Source organism: Spermophilus citellus (assembly GCF_964194105.1).
Source record: "Spermophilus citellus genome assembly, chromosome: 4".
In the NCBI taxonomy this organism is placed as follows: domain Eukaryota; kingdom Metazoa; phylum Chordata; class Mammalia; order Rodentia; family Sciuridae; genus Spermophilus; species Spermophilus citellus.
Window position 1 is genome coordinate 135195388 of NC_138185.1, and position 19494 is coordinate 135214881.

The following is a 19494-nucleotide window of genomic DNA, read 5'->3' on the forward strand; positions in this document are numbered from 1 at the left end:
ACCCCTCCAGTCACAGGCGTTAAGTACCCCAAGGGAGGGGCATGTTGTAGAAAGTACCTCCACAGTGCTGAGTCATTCTGCCTTTGTATAGGCTGGAAATTTGAACTTCATGGAGATCGGAGGCCAAAAGCAGCTCTATTCTACCTCCTATCCCCACTCCCTTCACCCAGCCCTATCCCTGGAGAAACAGCAAAGGAAGATGCTTCTTTCTATGGGTCTACGAAAACAGCCTCATAGCCATGCATCTACCACAGGCAGATGGGAACCTGAGGGAAGGATGACCTCCTGGTGGGGAGCACACCAGGGGAACCCACCAGATGCTGGGAAATAACCAGAGAAAGATCCTTTTTATAGCTACAGGGAATATGTAATGGGATAGGTTCTTGTTTCCTAATTCCTACAAGAGAAAAGCCATGCTTCCATTTTCTTCCTGTGAAGTGGGAAAACTCTATAGTTGGATCTACTAAATCTAAGGTTCTTAAGCAGCTGAGAGCCTTACAAGTACATCTGAGCTGCCAGCCCCTGAGAATGAGTTGTGGAAGGCAGGATTCTTATTAAAAGTCCTTGTGATTTCCATGACAGAAGCAGTTTCCCCATGGCTGTTTCCCAGGCTCCTATAATGTGGTTGCTGTATGGATGGAAGCAAGCTCCTTCAGCCATTAAAATTCATGCTAGCTGATCCCAAATGTAGTAGCCAGCTTGGTGCAAAGTAAAATTTTGTAGAGGAAAATAATCACAATATGCATTTTGTACAATTCCATTTCCGTTTTTCTGAAAGAGATAATAGTGTAAGATGTGTTGCGTAGGACAGAGTTGAACATATTTCCTCCACTCTCAGAGAGCCTTAAACACAAGTTTAAGCTCTGAGGCATCAGTGAGCAAGTGGTGAGACCCAGTTTGTGTGGGCTGGGGATGTGGCTCAAGCGGTAGCGCGCTCGCCTGGCATGCGTGCGGCCCGGTTCGATCCTCAGCACCACATACCAACAAAGATGTGTCCGCCGAGAACTAAAAAATAAATATTAAAAATTCTCTCTCTCTCTCTCTCTCTCCCCTCTCTCACTCTCTCTTTAAAAAAAAAAAAAAAAAAAAAAAAACCCAGTTTGTGGCCCACACCCGGGAGTCCTGATGTGATTCCTAATCTCTGCCCTGAGAGTAGCTCTTTCTTGTGGGAAACCAAAGGGTATGGGAATGGGACCACTACTTCAGAAGTAGAGAGGGGAGCCAGGGGTAGTGACGCACACCTCTAATCCCAGCGGCTCTGGAAGCTAAGGCAGGAGGATCACTAGCTCAAAGCCAGCCTCAGCAATTTAGTGAGGCTCTAAGCGACTCAGCAAGACCCTGTCTCTAAATAAAACAAAAAAGGGCTGGGGGTGTAACTCAGTGATTAAGTGCCTCTGGGTTCAATCCCTGGTACCACTGCCCACCCCCCCCCCACACACACACACATAGGAAGTGTGAAGCCAACAGGAGAGGGAGGCACCCACATGGTCCCTCCTCCTTTAGCTGAGCTGTCTACCACTCATCCTTCCATCCCTGCAAAGATAAGCTTCTTAAGATATTTGTGAGAGGTTTGGTATACTGCCCTAGTTCTCCTTCAATAGTGTAGGGTGAGCCAGCAGAAGAGGCTGAGGGGAGATGTAAACCTTTCATGAACAGGCATGTCTTTAAGACCTGTTTCTTGGAACCAGGCCAGATCCTTCTGTACCACAGCCCTGGTATACATATAAATCTCACCTTGGTACAGGTGAGATCTTTGGATCTTATAAGACAGCCTCAATTTGGATACAAAGTTAGACATGGACAGGCCAGAGTGAGTCAGCGGAACTACAGAGGTCATGGGGGACAGACCTAGAGATGGATGCTTTGCAGGCCTTCAGATGTTCTGAAAGTTCCCTGAAAGTCATTCTTCCAGTCATCCTAGATACCCAGGCAGGTCTCTGAAGTAGAAGTTATGGGTTATAAACAACCTAACATCTTAACATTTTGTAAAACCTTGTAGCCAACCTTCTACCTGCTATTCATTCAATAATTTATTCAACAAATAACCATTGAGGACCTCCTGCCTTCTATCAGGCCCTGTGCTGACCTGGGGAAAGGCCCCATTTTCATGAAAATTACAGTCTCAAAAAGGAGCAGACAACAAATAAGTAAACAAGTCAAAAAGGTAATTACAGACTATTATAAGTGCTATGAAGACCATAAACAGAATAATGAGATGGAAAGCTAGAGAAAGGCCATCCTTTAGGGGAAGACCTCTCTGCAGAAGGGGCTTTTGAACTGAGACTTCAAGGATAAGAGTGGCTAAGAAGAGCTATAGGAAGAGCATGCCAGGCAGTGGGAAGACAAAGACACAGGCAGAAAAGCCTTGGTGTGTTCAGGAATAGGCCACAGCAAGAATGCAGTAAGGAGAATGATTTGGGATGAGCTCAAAGAGAAGGCAGGAGCCAGGCTACATAGGGCATTACAGGCCATGACCAGAGGTAGGACTTTATTCTGAGAGCAATGGAAAGACCCTGGCAATGTGAAACAGAAGTGAGGAGTGTAATTAAAGATCACTGAATGTTCACTATCATATTGTTTGTAATAGATTAAAACAATCAATGTGGAACTGGATAATGTCTGAGGTATATTAGTATGCACTGCTATAGAAGGATTTTCAAGATATCCTAAATGGAAAAAAAAAAAAAAACCAAAACAAGAAACAGAGTAAAATATAAAATTGTGCTGCAGCCAGGCACGGTGGCACATGCCTATAATCCCAGTGACTGAGGAGGCTGAGACAGGAGGATCTCAAGTCCCAGGCCAGCCTCAGCAACTTAGCAAGACCCTGAGAAACTTAAAACAAATTTTTTAAAAGGACTGGGGATGTAGTTCAGTGGTAAAGTGCCCTTGGGTCCAATCCCCAGTGCCAACATAATAAATAATAATAATAATAACAACTTACTGCAAAGAGGGGCTAGAAATGTATCTGAGTGGTAGAGCTCTTGCTTAGCATGTGTGAGGACCTGGGTTCTATCCCCAGCACTGCAAAAAAAATAGTGTGAAGATGCCAGATGTGGTGGCACATGCCTATAATTCCAGTGACTTGAGAGGCTAAGGCAGGAGGATTTCAAGTTCAAAGCCAGACTCAGCAACTTAGTGAGTCACTTAGCAACTCAGCAAGACCCTGTCTCTAAATAAAATATTAAAAATGGCTGGGATGTAGATCAGTGGTTGAGCACCCCGGGTTCAATCCTCAGTACCAAAAAAAAAAAAAGTTTGAAAATGTATTTTAAAGAGAAGATGTGCACATATATAGGTTTACCTATATAGAAAATATCACATAAAAGATACACAAGAAGTTGGTAGTGGGTTGCTTCTGGGGTTAGAAACTGGTACACAGGGAGACTAAAGTGGAAGCAAAACTAACTCTTCATAGTATACTATGTTCTTTTGTACATTTCAATAGAGTACAATGCACTTGTGTTACTTATTCAGCAAAAAAACATTGTAAAATTGTGATCACTCTGGTTGCTGTGTGGAAAATGGCCTAAGCAAGGAAAGAGTGGAAGCAGAGAATTCCTTAGAGACTCTGGCAGTGGTCCAGTTGGGAAATGGTGGTGGTTCTACCTATGGAGTTGGGAATGAAGATGAAGAAAAGTGGACGAATTCAAGATAGCCTTTAGAGGCAGAGCCTGCTGGATTTGATATTATTCCTGCTGTATTCCAAGCTGAAGCTGCCTGTTCCTTCCTGTTTAAGAGATATTTGTGCATTAGACATTGGAACTTGGCTTACTGACTCTATGCCGAATTCTTTGACATTTTAGTGGGGGAGGGGAAGGGAGAGGGGGGAGCACACAGGGTGGGGGGGGGGCAGGAGGGGTTGTTGGGCTTCTTCCAAGTGCTGAAAGCCTCAGAATTCCAGAGACTGTCTAATGCAGGACCCAATTGTGAACATGTGCCCTCTTTATTTCCATTTGCAACAGCTATAAACAGTTTTTAATGACCATAAAAACAAAGTCATGCTGAAGAAGACCACTCATTTCTCAATGGAGCTTGCTTTTTTTTTTTCAGAGAGATGCCAAAGGCCAGTACCTGTTTGACCTTCTTTGCCACCACCTGAACCTACTTGAGAAAGACTATTTTGGGATCCGCTTTGTGGACCCAGATAAGCAGCGGGTAAGTCAAAATTCAAAGCACAAAGGGAGCAGAAGGTCAGTTAATAAGCCTGAATTCTTAAATTATTATTCATATTCAGAGTTTAGCCTTGGGAGTCAGGGACCAGCCAGACCCTGCACTTGAATGCCTTTGCTTTAAATCATAGCATTAGACCTGGAAGCACCTTAGCTAGGGCTCATCTAGAGAAGTCTGGCATTTTACACATGCAGAAATGGAAGCCTAAAGAGCTTAAGTGATTTGCCCAAAGTAGCCTGGTTTGAGGCATAGCAGATGGGATAGTGTCATGGTCTTAGGGCCAAGTGCACTGGGTGGGCTTTTCCTGCCCCCTTTCTAGTAAATGGACTGTAATTCGATATTCTGGTTAGGCAGGGCCTCACTGAGGCACCATGCCAACCCCATTCGGAAAGACAGAGAGACTGACATGGACCCTTCAGAACCTTGCACATCCTGCAGTTCCAGCTCTGCTCTGTGTAACAAAGGCAGTTCTGCAGATAACAGGCGTTGACAAGACTGTGATGCTCCAGACAGATACAGGAACAAGCCCATTATCCTTAGCCTCTACTTCATCTCCAGCTTCACCTCCCTTGACCTTCTCCTCCCTGCTGTAGTGAAGCCAGACAATACTGTGGCTCTCCAGACACACCATGCCTTCTTTCCAGAGCCTTCATCTTTGCAGCTCTGCTGCTGGAAAATGCTTCTCCTTTTCCTCACTTCTCTGCACTCCACACTTTCCTTCTGGCTACCTCCATTTCACACTTAAGATCTTACTGTGGACTCTCACTTCCTCAGGAAGTCTTCTCTAATCCTGCTCTGTATTAAGGGCCTTCTCTGGACCTGTATCCTGTCATAGTACTTATTATACCTTGCTGCAATTACCTGTGCTCCCTGCAAATGTGTGAGTTCCCCCAAGGGCATGGACTTAGATTTTCTTACTCATCACTGTCTTCCATGTAACCAGCACAGAGCCGGGAATGTTGTTGATGCTCAAGGAGCATTTGCTGAAGAAGGAAGGGATGAATGAGTTAATGATTTAGAGTGCCCTATCTCTCACTTCCATCTGCCCATCTTGCCCATATCTGCAGTTGCTATAATTTCCGTTCATCCTCCCTTTGCTGTCTGTGGGAATGTGCTCTTCACATCCACATTAAAGTGGGAAAATATGCAGAAGCATCCAGCCTCTCACCACCCATGTTTATCTGCCATTTTCCAAAAAAACAGTATCACAAATACCAGAGGGCCCTCCTTTTATGGGTCCAGGAGTTCCTTCAAATTCAAACATGGGGTTTGTCTCCACCATCTTCAGGGGGCAGATCCCTGCACTGTGGGGGGTCATGACACTGAGTGGATATGCCCCTCACCATGTCAGAGTTGTGCTGTTTTTCTTTGATGCCCTGAACCATTTTGTCTTGCAGATTACATCTAGGGTTATGTACTAAACACATGAGCTTCAGGAAAGAATCTAAAGGACCATGTCCCTTTCCTTTGACTAGCCCTGCCCCAGCTTCTCTCTGATGTGTTTCATTCCTCCCAGCCCCCAGAGTTCTGAGCAGCATCAGTGTTTGGGAAGTAGTGGTGGGGTCAGCCCTTCACTCTATAAAAGCTCCACTCAATGACATAAATATGCTTCTTAGCTCTAGACTAAGCAGAAGGCCAGAAAAAATACGTTGATGCCAGGAAGCTACATGTCCCTCATCCTACTGTAGGAGCCATTCACAATAAAATGGTAGACCGCTTTGTTATATCTAGTGTGTGTTTGTTTGGTCTGAGCTTTCTGTCCCTAAAAAGGAAGGTCCATTACCCTAAAATCTATTCATTTCCTAGAGGTTCTAGTGTGTGAAACAAAAAGGGCAAAATGTGGGCTGGCGTTGTGGCTCAGAGGTAGAGCAGTTACCTAGCATGCATGAGGCATTTGGTTTGATCCTCAGCACCACATTAAAAAATAAAATAAAATAAAGGTATTGTGTCAACCTACAACTAAAAAAAATAAATAAATATTTTTTTAAAAGAAAGGGCAAAATGTGTCCTGTAGATTTATTTATTTGTTTGTTTGTTTGTTTTTTTGGTTAGACTAGAATGTACTTGAGGAGAATCAGAATATACATGGAGGTGGTAAAGATTAAAAGGTAGAAGAGCTAGAGAGAGAGAAGGAAATGGGAAAGAGGAGGACTAAACATTTATGACATGCCTACTGTGTGCCAGGCTCTGCTGTGAACACACACCAGGCCCTTTCGGCTGATGAACACTGAGCACTGAGTTGTCTCAGGCACTAAGCTAAGAGGTGCACATATGTTATTTCATTTAATCCTTAAGATTAGTGGGAACCAGTGTTTGTAATTATGATACCCATTCTTCAGGTGAATCAGTGAAGTCTCTGACAGGTTAAGTAACCCCCAACCAAGATAAATAGCAAAGCCAGTCTCAAGCTCAGACCTGTCTGAATGCAGAGCCTGTGTGGTTTCTCAGATGCCCCACTGGTATCACACCTGGCAGCCGTGGCAAGCAGTGCACTCTGCACCTGGGGGGTGGGGAGTGCTGTGCTGTCAGAGGCTTGAGAGGGCGTCAAGGGTCTTAGGCAAACAGACTGGTAAGAGAAGTTACCCTACTCCGTGGATTCATAGTGGAGGTGAAGGAAGTGAGCTCCCAGCTCCCCGGGGTATAAAGGTAGTCACAACCTGGCGATAGGGTCCATCCCACATCACTGCTTGCTCAGTAGGAGTCTCCATATGTCTGGAACTCTCCTTGTCTCTCCTGAAGGGGCTGCCCTCATGCCCCTTCCCCATTGTTTCTGACTCAGACCTAGAGCCTCTACCTTCCTTTGACTTTCCAGTGCACCCTTTCAAAGTCCCAGTGTCTGAAGATTGTATCACTGTGACCCATTTACTCAAATGCAGCAGGAAACCCCCCTCTGTGAATCTTCTTTACCTCCTCTCCTGATCCTTTTTCCCAGAGCCTAACATTATTAGTTTGCTAGGGATTCTGGGACCCAGATTTAACCAGGCAGCTGAAAAAGCAACTCTGGGCATTATCATATTCTTGGGATCCTCTCAAGAGTTCTCCACTGGACCCTTAACACCCCTTGGACAGGCTGTGACAGCTTTCCACTCCCTTCCCAGCCCTGCCTAACTTCCTTCAGCCTCATCCTTTCTTGAGTTCTCACTACACACAAGCTAAAGTCTTCTCTCCAGCTATTGCCAAGGGAAGTTGCCTTTTTGTCATTCAGCTCCATCTGCCCTCTGCTGATAATGCCTTTTCAGAGTCCTTCCTTTTAATTTCTATCTTCCTTTGTTTATTTCTTTTAATCTCTCAGTCTAATGGCTAGGGCGTTCTGTTTACTGAGCCCCTGACGTTTGCTACGTTCCTTCACTGTACACAATTCCGGTGTGCTTTGAACAGATAGGCCTCCTCTGCCTTCACAGGCACAGCCTGGAACCCCAGTTGTTTCTGTACAATTTCATCTCTTGCCTTTGCTTCCCTGCGAAGCGGAGCCACAGTGGGCCATGTAATGTGAGAAGGACCTCTTAACCACATTGAGTGGCTATAATGAGTTGCCAGCCTCGTGGGAACTCAGATCAGAGGAAGCAAGAGAGCAGAATGTCAGCCCAGATTATCCATGTGGAGCTGACGGATGAACTGGCTCTTAGTGGGTCCATTAACTACATGACCCACAGCCCAGCCCAGAAGGTAAGAGCGGGGAATCGAGGGAGGCCAGGATACCGTCTGCATGGCCTTGGCCGCTTTCCTGCCAGAGGGAGGACTCTGCCAAGACATTACACTAAAGGGAAATAGCCAGAAAAAAGGAAAGTGTGGATCCAGTCCCCTTGTCCATTTAGCAGCTATGTGTTGAGCACTGTGCTAGGCACAGGTGGTAATTAAGATAGTTTCCTGCCCTCCTGGAGCTTACATCTATGGCCTTAAGCTACTTATGGGCAATCAAAACCCAAATAATAGCAGTTGTAGCCCTCTGAAAAGTGACAAGTTACCTGCTTAGCATAAAAACAAAAAAATATCAATAATAAATTGTATGAAGGCCCCATGTAGAATTAAGAAACAGATATAGAATGATCTTGTTGCTTCCTTCCCCAAAACATAAGTACCATGGGGAAAAATGTATCACCACTGTATCCTATGAACATCCCGGGGAACAGGATAGAATTCTACACATTGGTTGTGGTTAATTATCTTATGAAACTTAGACTTTAAACATCCCCGTATGCCAAGGAATCATGAGTATGTGTTCTCTAACACAAGGTTTGGCAATCTATGTTATTCAAACAAAAATGGAAGTATATGCCAGCCATCTCTGACTTCTCTCCATTTATGAAATTTCCTCTTGTCAGTACTTTCTAGAGTTGCTGCCAATAGCCTCTATCCCACTCTTTTGCCCCCCACTCCTCGCAAAAACAAATTCAGTACCCAACACACAACACCCAGTGAGCACAGCATTTCTCTGCTTGGGCCGGGTGGGCCTTTGTCCCCACCACACAGATGTACAATCATTGATGCCTGCTGGCATGCCAGGAACATGGCTCAGAACATTGGCACCCTGCTTTATAAAGAAGGCAGACTTTGCAGGGAAGCCCAGAGATGGCATGTGAAGCTGGAGCTATTCCCCACCTCACAGCTGGCTCCATGGGGCACTTATTTCAGAAAATCATATCACTCTTTACTCTCCAAGCCTATATTTCACAAGCTTTTGGACAGCTTTTACCCTAGGCTATAATCTGTCTAGTTATTTCAATTGGATCAAACAAGTTACACTTGACACTGCTTCTCATTAGGGTTTTCATGTCCTGCGTTCTCTGTTTCAGCATTGGTTGGAGTTTACAAAGTCGGTTGTGAAGCAGCTGAGATGTAAGTATTCTGTATGAAAAAAACTAAAGCCTCACCCTTGGGGCGGGTGGACACGCCTCCCAAATGTCAGAAGTCTACATATATGATTTTCCCCTCCTCTGAGTAAAAGCTGGCCCTAATTGAGGATTTTCTTCTGGAGGTTCAGCGGCCTCAGCACATTGGGGGGACATGTTCTGGGAGAGGGTCTCCCTAATGGACTCCTTTTTCTCTGCAGCCCAGCCTCCATTCACCATGTGCTTCCGTGTGAAATTTTACCCCGCAGACCCTGCTGCTCTGAAAGAAGAAATAACAAGGTGAGGCTGCACACACTGCCCCCAGCTACTGAGACCTGTCAGAAAGGGTTGTGACCTCAGATCCTCTGATGTGGACACTCCTAACTCTTTATGAAGGAACTATTTAGGAAGTAACCCTTTCTACTAGAACCCACTTCTGTATTTCATTGCCACATTCTTTCTTAGCTCACCCCTCAATGGAACCAGAGCAGCATGAACTTCCTTCAAATGTGAATACTTCATCTCTGCCTGCTCACTCTGAGGGCTTCTGGTGGAACTAAATAATCAAAAGCATCTTTCTGGTACCTATGATATGGCTGTTTTAGACGTTTTTGGAGAAAGCTGGGTTGCTTCTTATTTTGGAAGATAGACTCCAAAAGTCTAGTGGAGGAAACGCCAAGGCCTGATATTGAAAGACAGGCTGGGAAATACGGAAGATTCTAAATCCAACTGTGTAAACTCTGGTGTGCCATTAGAACAGGTCCGTGATAAACTCTTTATTGTGAGGATCATGTTCTAAGGCAGGCAGACAGCTACATAACATGAATTCTATCTCGTCCAGCACCACTCAAGGATGAGAAAGAGCCTGTGTGCCCACAACCATCCTGCAAGAGCGTCAGTGAATAGGAGCTTCAGAGCTTCCCCAGGACTTTGTACATCGGAGCCAAATTCACACTAAAAGTCTCACCTCAAAGATTCAGGAGCTCTCTATAACAGGGAGTCCTTATTTCAACATAAGCAAAATCTTGATGTTACCTATAGCTGGTGGGGGCCATAGGCGAAGAGTAATGCCAGGGAGTTGTAGAACTGAGGAAGAGATGGCACCAACAGCTCAAATCCCTTCCCTGTAATCTTGGAGATGGCAAAGATAGGAATGAGGCTATTGCTGTCATATCGATGGCTTGTCCTGCACAGACTTGGAGATCTATTTCTGGATCCTAAACTACTTAGGAAAATCCCAAAGAAAAGAAAGAGGGAAAAAGAAAGGAATAATATAGAATTATTTTCATTGCCATTCTGAAGAGCATGATTTCCATCAGGTGAAAAGAGCAAAAGGTGTGGTGGCATACACCTCGTATCCTAGCTGCTCTGGAGGCTGAAGCAGGAGCATTGCAAGTTCAAGGCCAGCCTGGGCAATTTGCAAGAAATCTGTCTCAGAATAAAATAACATAAAATAAAAAGGGCTGAGGATGCAACTCAGTGGTTCAACACTTGCCTAGCATGTGTAAGGCCCCGGTTCAAATCCCAGTGCAAAAACCAAAACCAAAACAAACAAAACAGAAGACCAGGGAAAGAGAAAAGAACAAAAGTTTCCCTAAGAAAGGAAATCAGGAAATGAAAAAGAAAAGGACAATGAACAGGAAGCAGTGTAAGGAAAATAAGTAGCACAAGGAAGGAAGGGGTTGTGGGAATCTTCCTCTGATGGAGTCAGAAAGATCCTGTGTGTGGGGCTGGGGATGTGGCTCAAGCAGTAGCGCGCTCACCTGGCATGCGTGCGGCCCAGGTTCGATCCTCAGTACCACATACCAACAAAGATGTTGTGTCTGCCGAAAACTAAAAAATAAATATCAAAATTCTCTCTCTCTCTCTCTCTCTCTCTCTCTCTCTCTCTCTCTCTCTCTCTCTCTCTCTTTAAAAAAAAAGAAAAAGAAAGAAAGATCCTGTGTGGATCTTTCTGTGCACCCACTTACTTTAAAGCACTGAGGATAGTGAGGTGTGTAGTAGCTAGAACCAAACCCCATGTTCCCTATGGGGCATAGAAACTGCAGGCTCTGCCTATCCTCATAAAAATGGGGTGACTCCCACTTGTGTCTAAAAACTAACCCCAGGGGCTGAGGCTGTAGCTCAGTGGTAGAGCACTTGCCTAGCATGCAAGAGGCACTGGGTTCGATCCTTAGCACCACATAAAAATTTAAAAAATAATAATAATAAAGTAAAGGCATTCTGTCCATTTACAAACTACAAAAAAAAAACTAACCCCATCCATATTAATAAGCAACCCTGTAGCTTCAGACAGTAAATGAGGGCAGAACCAATGTTTCACAATCAGGGGATCAATGCACTGATTAGGTTAAGGCTTTCATAACCCAAACATTTTACCTCTAAACTTTCTTGCAACTTAACCAGAGAGGAGTTTTGTTAAAGTGCTAGTCCACTTCAGCTCTGAGCCCCAGCCCTCACTGAAGGTGCCAGGGGAGACCCCTATGTGCCTGTTCACATTTCCCAAACAAACTTAACACATTCTTGTTGAAAGCCCAGTTCCTCACATCCTAACACCAAAATCAGGATTACCTGGTCTCCACTTCACTGAACCAACAGTGGGGCTAAAAGGATTGATCTAATGCAAATCTGTGAGCTATCGGTAACATCACTTTCCTTGATTGAAAGACAAAAATATGTGGTTCTACTGGTCTTTAGGAGGAGTTCTTAATACAGTTTTCCAAATCAAATGTCACTATCTCATATTAATGTTCAGACCCTCCTACCCAAGAAGCAGAATAAACCTGGGAGCTCAGGTCCAACAAGTTATTTTTTTTGGCTGCTGGGCTCGGACATGATATTTAACTTCTCTGACCTTTTGGATAACTCATTTATAAAATGGGGCTAGTAATATCTATTCTTCTTAGGATTGTTGGCAGGAGTAACTACTATACTAGTGTATTTTGCTTCTTGATATACCCCCAGTGAGCCTTTCTCCGAGCAACAGCTCAATGTGTTTGCTGCTAGATTGATTACATGCTCCATGTAAGTGCAGCATTGGGACCATGGCCAGGCCTCTCACCAAGTCAGCAAACCTGGACACTGGCAGGTTTATGAGCTTCTCTCCCATCTGCATGCATGCATGCTAACCACCTTGGACAATTTCCCCTCTCTTCACCTTACCAGCCTTCTTTCCCAGCATTGTCAGTGGCATGAACCACAGGGTGCCTCGCCCTGATTTGTGCTGTTCATGCCACCCCTTCCCTGGGGCATTCTGCAGGGCCATGGAATGAGCTGTGTTTCTCATTCACGTCCCTACTGATCTTAAGAGAGTAGATACCTTCCCCAGCCTCACTCAATACCCATAATTCATTCCTGGCTTAGATCCCTTTATCCCACCTTCCTGCCAAACTAATTTAGCTGTCAGTGTGTTTTTTTTTTTTTTTTTTCCTGGCAATGTCGGTCCTAAATTTCACTGCCATCTCAGCCATTCCTATAAAGCCAGATTGAGAAAAGGAGATGAAGCAGGGAGTGAAGAACTGCGCTTCAATTCATGTCTTGGATTCTTCCCAGAGGATAAATTTGGTTTCCAAATCCTGATTAATTTCTTTTGTCATTTTTAAAAGTAATAAATAGATTTTCTTGTCTAGGCTGGAGAGAAGACTGATAAAATGGGGGATTAGGCACCAGATTTAGCTTTTTCAGGGACTGCAGGTATATGAACTGTTTGGAAAGATCAAGTGATAAAAGGAAACGGATTACAAGTGGAACCCTACCTTACAGGGAAGCAAAGTGTCCGCCACACCAGGGGCTCGAAACACTTAATACAGTGAGTGACTGTGTACATTCACCAATGGCATTTTAGTCAGTTTTTTCACCACTGTGACAACAGGAACTAACAAGAAAAATTTTAGAGGAGAAAAGGTGTATTTAGCATTCACAGTTTCAGAGGTCTTAGTCCATAGATGGCTGGCTCATTCCTCAGGGCCCTAAGGAAGGCAGAACATCATGGCAGAAAGTCATGATGAGGAAAATGGCTCAAGACATCACACCAGGAAGCAGAGAGAGAGCCACTACTCCATTCACTGGTACAAAATATATGTACCCCAAAGGCTTGCCCCCAGCCAAACCCTACCTACCTTTGGTCACCTCCATTTAATCTCTATCAGGGGATCGATGCACTGATTAGGTTAAGGCTTTCATAACCCAAACATTTTAACTTTCTTGCATTATCTCATACATGAGCTTTTGGGGGATAGACACCTGATATCTAAACCATAACAAATGGAGTCATTAGGTCAATTATTCTTTCAGTGAACATCACTTGAGCCTAGCTTAGGCTAAAATGGATTGGCAAACTTTTTCTATAAAGGGCCAGATAGTAAGTATTTTGGTTTTGGGGGGCCATACCTTCTCCATCGCAGCTATTCAGTTTTGTCATTGTAGTGTGAAAGTAGCCTCAGACAATACATAAATGAATGATCAAGTCTGTATCCAAATAAAATGTTATTTCATTGGAAAGTCTGGCAGTGAGCCATAATTTGCTAACCCCTGGTTGAAGAAATCATAAAGACCTGGGTTCAAATCCTGGATCATTCTTAATTTATAGACAGGAAAAGCAACAGGTATCCATGAGCACTTAGTTTCCCCCGTCTATTAAATGGGAACAAGAATGGCAGTTATCTCATAGAGGTGTTTTAAGGATTAACTCATTAAGTCCCAAGTTTTCAATTCTGTGAATATTTCAGTGAAACTGATATAGGTGCATTAAAATCAGTTAGAAATTATAATCTAAAGCTTATGTATCCTTTATTTATGCATTCATATATATGTACAAATGTGTATTTTTTTTCAAACATTCTAATCAGTCACCTATTTTCTCAAAACAACAGAACTCTAAAGGTGTATATTTATTTCAAAAGTTACCATAAGTATATTTGGATATAAATAGAGGTGTGCAGGGCTGGGGCTGGGACTCAGTAGTAGCACACTTGTCTGGCATGTGTGAGGCACTGGATTTGATTCTCAGCACCACATATAAATAAATAAAATAAAGATCTATCAACAACTAAGAAGAAAAAAATTAAAAATAAATAAATAGGGGTGAGCATGTAGAACAGTGCAGTGTGGGGCACCCAGAATGCACTCAGTAAGTGTGGGTCTTCATCATTATCACCTTGATTACCATATAGCTATCTGTCTCCCTCCACTGAAATGTTCATTCCATGAGAGTGAGGTCTCAGTTCTGTTCCCTTGTGCATTATTTCCTGTCACTGTGGCAGAAAAGAAAGGGGCAGCCTTGTGCCACACTCTCCCTTGAAGCCATCTGTGGATTCTTCCATGAGCTCATTTCTTCTTGTCTCTAAAGAAGGTGGTTTGTTTCTTTAGGATGTGGACTTGCCCCTCCTTCCCCTTCCCTCCCTTCCCTCTCCCCTCCCTTGCTTAAGAATGCCATGAGCCAGGTTGGGCACGCCTGTGATCCCAGTGGCTCAGGAGGCTGAGGCAGGAGGATCATGAGTTCAAAGCCAGCCTCAGAAAAAAGCAAGGTACTAAGCAACTCAGTGAGACCCTGTCTCTAAATAAAATACAAAAAAGGGCTGGGGATGTGGCTCAGTGGTCAAATGCCCCTGAATTCAATCCCTAGTACCAAAAAAAAAGAAGAAGAAGAAGAATGCCACCAGGCTTTATCCTTGAACTCCCTACAGCTGTCCTATCACCAGAAGTCAATAGGAACCACCCCTGGCCCCAACGGTGCAGAGACTTGTCTCCATTCTGGTTGACCTGAGATCCTGCCAAGCACCCATCAAGACCACAGCTCTCAGTGTGATGGAGCATCTCCCCCCTGGAGTGGGGCTGGGAGCTGCAATTGGAAGCTTTAGTGGGGTCTTTGCAAACCACAGCAGCACCCCTGCACACAGACCCTGAAGAGCTCCCCGCAGGAGGATGGATGTTCCTTTGCCTGCCCAGATTTGTTTTTAAATATCTCCTTTAGTCCAGTATGTTCTGTCCCTGAGTATTGGGCACCGATGAGCAGAACAGCATGGGAGGATTGGTGGTTGAATCCAGGCCTGGGGAGTGATCAGTGAGTAAGGGGCAAAAGGTTTGCATCCACATCCTGCCAAAGCCTGGGGAAGGTGGGAGTTGGAACAGTGAGAGGCAGAGAAGTGCTAGCTTGCTGTCTCCCACACACCGTGTGGCATTTCACTGTGGGAAGCAAAGTGAAGACAAGCTTGATTTGGTAGATCCATCTTAATTATTCACTCAGCATGACGTCTTTTTTCCTTCGGTTTTTCTTGTCAAACTCAAGCAGAGTGGGTTTGGTAGGAGGAGGGAAAAAGGTTCTTGTTAACGGCCAAGCTACCATTCTCACCTTCCCTTTGGTTTGAGGAAGATGGTCCATCCCAATGTGGTAAGAAGGATGCTTTAGAATTTTCTCAGGACAGTGCTTCATAAGCTTTCATCTACGTACCAATCACCTGGGGATCTTGTTAAAAAGTGCTGGTGTAGGCCGGGCCTAATAGTCTGAGTCTCCACAAGCTCTCAGGTGATGCTGATATTGCTGATATGCAACTATATCCTGAAGAGCAGTTTTACATGATAAGGGATGTGGAATTATTTTCTTCTTCAGTCTGAAAACAGAAACAATGGAAACCTCCAATAGTCTAAGGGGGGCCCAATTTCTTTTGGTTCTGACTGGTGGAATTTTAAGGGAATTTCATTACATTTCCATTACTTCCCTAGGGACGCTGCAGTGATCTATGGCTAACTAATAGAGTACCACAAAGCCTAGCCTAAAATAACAAACATTTATTATCTGAGTTTCTGTGGGTCAGAAATTTAGGAGCAGCTTAGCTGGGTGGTTCTGGCCCAGGGTCAGTCATGAGCCTGGCAGGGACTACAGTCATCTGAAGGCTTGACTGGGGCTAGAGAAACCTCTTCCAAGATGGTGCACTCACATGGCTATTGGCAGAAAGCCTCGGTTCCTTGCTGGCTTTTGGCAAAAGGCCTCAGTTGCTCACCACATGGGCCTTTCCGTACAGCAGCTTAGGCAGACAAAATGAGTGATCCAAGAAAAAGTGTGAGGAGGAAGCTAAACGAGTCCATGAACCGGTCTCAAAAGCCAGACCTTTCCCTTCTGTTTTGTTCTTTTGCTAGAAGGGAGTCACAAAGTCCAATCCATACTCAAAAGCGGAGAATTAAGCTCTACCTTATGAAATGAGGAATATCAAATCATTTGAGCATGTATTTTTAAAATACCACAGAGGCTCCCTGGCCAGGGGCCTACCATGGGAGGTAACTCACTTGAGGGTTTGATGGACCTGCTAATCTCACAGGTTTGCTCTTAGGAAGATTATGATCATCCAAGATCACATCCCTTGTAAAGGCATTTCAAAATGTGAAGTTATCAATTCCATTCCACTGTGACAGTGTGCATTCCATTACTTGTGAAACTACAAAGCAGTTAGAGTACAAGGAGGGCAGTAAAACATGAGCCAGTTCAGGAGTCCAGCAACTCCAAATTCGAATTCTGTCTTTGTTACTTAGTTGTGTGTCCATGAGAGAAACACTGATGCCTCGGATTATCTGGAAGAATGGAGTTAGCAATAGTGCCTGTCTCAAAGTGTTTTATAAGAATTAAATGAGATATTAAATATAAAGTATGTGCTGAGCATGGTGGCACATGCCTGTGCCACCATGGAGGATCATGAATTCAAGGCCAGTCTCAGCAATTTAGTGAGGCCCAAGTAACTCAGGGAGTCCCTGTCTCTAAGTAAAAAAGGACTGGGGATGTATCTCAGTAGTTAAGCACCTCTGGGTTCAATCCCTGGCACCAAAAAATTAATGAAGTGCCTAACACCTGGACCTGCAGACAGTGAGTGCTCAACATGTGTCAGTTACCATTATTAGCTCCTGTTCTTGTTATTCTGCCTCCACCAAGGCCCAGTTATATATTTGAAGAGATGTTGGCCACAGATTTCTGCTTGATTTTCATGCTTCCTTCACCAGTTCCTCTTCGTATACTTTATTCATATTTGAAGAGGTCTGGTTTACCTGTCCCAATAATCATGGGCAGTTTCCACATTGGACAGATTCTGTCAACAAACCAAGGCCCAACTCTTGAGTTAGTCCCTTCACCCACCGGTCTACTTGATTGCAAAGGCACAAGGAAGCCCAGTGTGTCCATCTCTAATGGCATGGTTTTCTTTTTTTTTTTTAAGAGAGAGAATTTTTTTAATATTTATTTTTTAGTTCTCAGCAGACATAACATCTTTGTTGGTATGTGGTGCTGAGGATCGAACCCGGGCCACACGCATGCCAGGCGAGCGTGCTACCACTTGAGCCACATCCCCAGCCCTGGCATGGTTTTCATTTTCAGTACTGGATGATGAGGCTGGCTCCTTCCAAATCCCAGCACTGGGGCCAGGGGTTGGGGGTGGATGGAGCAACGGGGCTTTTACCAGTAAGTGCCATTTATATTTTGAGCTGCCTAGGGAAGTGGATGGGTTGTTTTGAATTTAACCTCAAACCAATTCAAAGCAAAGTGTTTGAAAGAGTCTCTAGGGAAATGAAAAATGCATTTTTCTCTATGGTATGTTTTGAGATTTTTAAAAAATGTAGTAAAGGTGTCCTGACAAAAATTTTGATAGGTTTATATTACATATTTATGTCTTTAAAGCAATCAAAGAAATCTTTTCTAGTTCACTCTCTGTTTTCTCTCCAGGTATTTAGTCTTCCTACAGATCAAAAGGGATCTCTACCATGGCCGCCTCCTCTGTAAAACATCTGATGCTGCCTTGTTAGCAGCTTATATCCTTCAAGGTAATGACTTTTGACAGGATAAATTTGCTTTTCATGCTAAGTCCTTATTACATTATTTCAGTTACCACAGATGACTACTTCTTGGATCTAGACAGTACCTAGCTTGAAACAGAGTCCAAGTTGGAGGATTTTGTGCAGGTTCCCTAGAGCCAGAAAACACAGAAAGCACTCAATCCTACACCGTTCCTAAGGTCTCACTGCCAGCCCCATAAGTCCTTCTGACTCTAGGAGATTTGCCCTTGGTTGATAACGTTATTGAGACTCTGGAGAGTAATCAAAATCAATTTTTTTGTATCCTCTCATGCAAATCTCTTAAGGTGTGAAGTGTCTATGAATTCTGGTATCTATTTTATAGAGATCTTTCAGTTCAGATTGCTCAACATTGAAAATGTTTCCAAGATGTGTTAATAAGTTAAGAGTTGAGCCTCACATCAAAGCTGATGCCCAGATGCCCAGACTGGCTTTTTTTTTTTTTTTTTTTTTTTGGTAAAAACAGTGGGAGAGTCATGCACTCTTCACATATGTCCCTTTATCCTTTCATGAAATGTTGAGGATTCCCAAGTGCCACTTCTTAGTCCTTAGAATGAAAGTCATTACAACTGGATCATCTTGGACCACAACACTAAAATCATGAAGTTTCCATCAAAGAATCTGAACTCTTAATTAGAAATACGTGAACTCTCAGAAGCAACTTTATAAAGAGAAACTGGAAAGTGCTTGCCAATAAGAAACTAAAGTCCTTCTGGCAGGAAAAATATCACAACTGTGTTAAGAATATAAAAGTCAGCCCATTGCCATTTTGACTTCTCAGACTCCTGTTTTAAAAATCAGCTAAGTGGAAAGTCTAGCAAGTGCTTGCTAATTTTGAGGAACCCAAAGGGTACCCTTTTCTTTTTAAAAAGAAACCCTGGCCTGACCTAATGTAATTTTAAGCTCTAGTCTTTTCTTCAATTTTACCCTGAGAATCATATTGAATTTTGCTACTTTTTTTTTCTTCAAAGAAGTACTTGATGTCCAACATTAATGTTTTCCATTTGGTACTTTCTACATAAAATCAAAATAAATTATTCCAAGGTTCAAGGTCACTAACAAACTACAGGGGAAACCTTTAGTCTCTTGCTAAGTAATAGAAATTCCCAAGTAATTTGAAAGGAACTGTGAGTGTTACTGAAAGTTTGGTCCTTGTCTCCAGTGCCAATCCAATAATGAGGACATGGCTTTGAGAAAAAGGAAAAAGGAGGTTTATTGCTTTGCTAGCAAGGGAGAAGCACAGGGAACTTCTGTCCCAGAGGCTGTGATTCTGCCCATCAAGGGGAGCTGGGTTTTTTACAGAGGTGATTCGAAGACTACATTCCTCTGTTCTATCAGAAGTTGTAATTCACTTGTTAATTTGGGAGATGATCATATCTGAGATCTGCTGGTGCCATCCCCAAAGTCTGAATTACTTCTTTCCTGTGGTAGGTGTGTGTCCAAGGACAGATAACCCTGCTGAGGATAGGGGAAAAAAAGATAATCCTGTTTCCCCTGAGCTTAAGAAGGGGAGAGATTAGGGAGGAGAAGGGAGAGAGGAAAAGAAAGAAACGTGTTCATTTTAGAAATAAGTTGCAGTGGCAGAGCAGCAAGGGCTATATTCAAAACATAAAATGGACCATGGTTACATGAGTTAGAATTGTAGTGAAAAGGCCCAAGCCAT

At 43.7% G+C, this 19494-nt stretch overlaps 1 protein-coding gene across 2 annotated transcripts in view; it reads left to right on the top strand.

The window, feature by feature from the left end:
* Positions 1 to 19494, top strand: part of FRMD5 (FERM domain containing 5) — a 334173-nt gene that overhangs the window by 287070 nt on the left and 27609 nt on the right. For both annotated transcript variants that reach the window (XM_081288807.1, XM_081288806.1), the window contains exons 2-5: positions 4054 to 4158; positions 8967 to 9009; positions 9224 to 9302; positions 17704 to 17801. In XM_081288807.1, coding sequence (XP_081144933.1) covers positions 4054 to 4158; positions 8967 to 9009; positions 9224 to 9302; positions 17704 to 17801 — 325 coding nt within the window. The remainder of the gene's footprint in view (positions 1 to 4053; positions 4159 to 8966; positions 9010 to 9223; positions 9303 to 17703; positions 17802 to 19494) is intronic.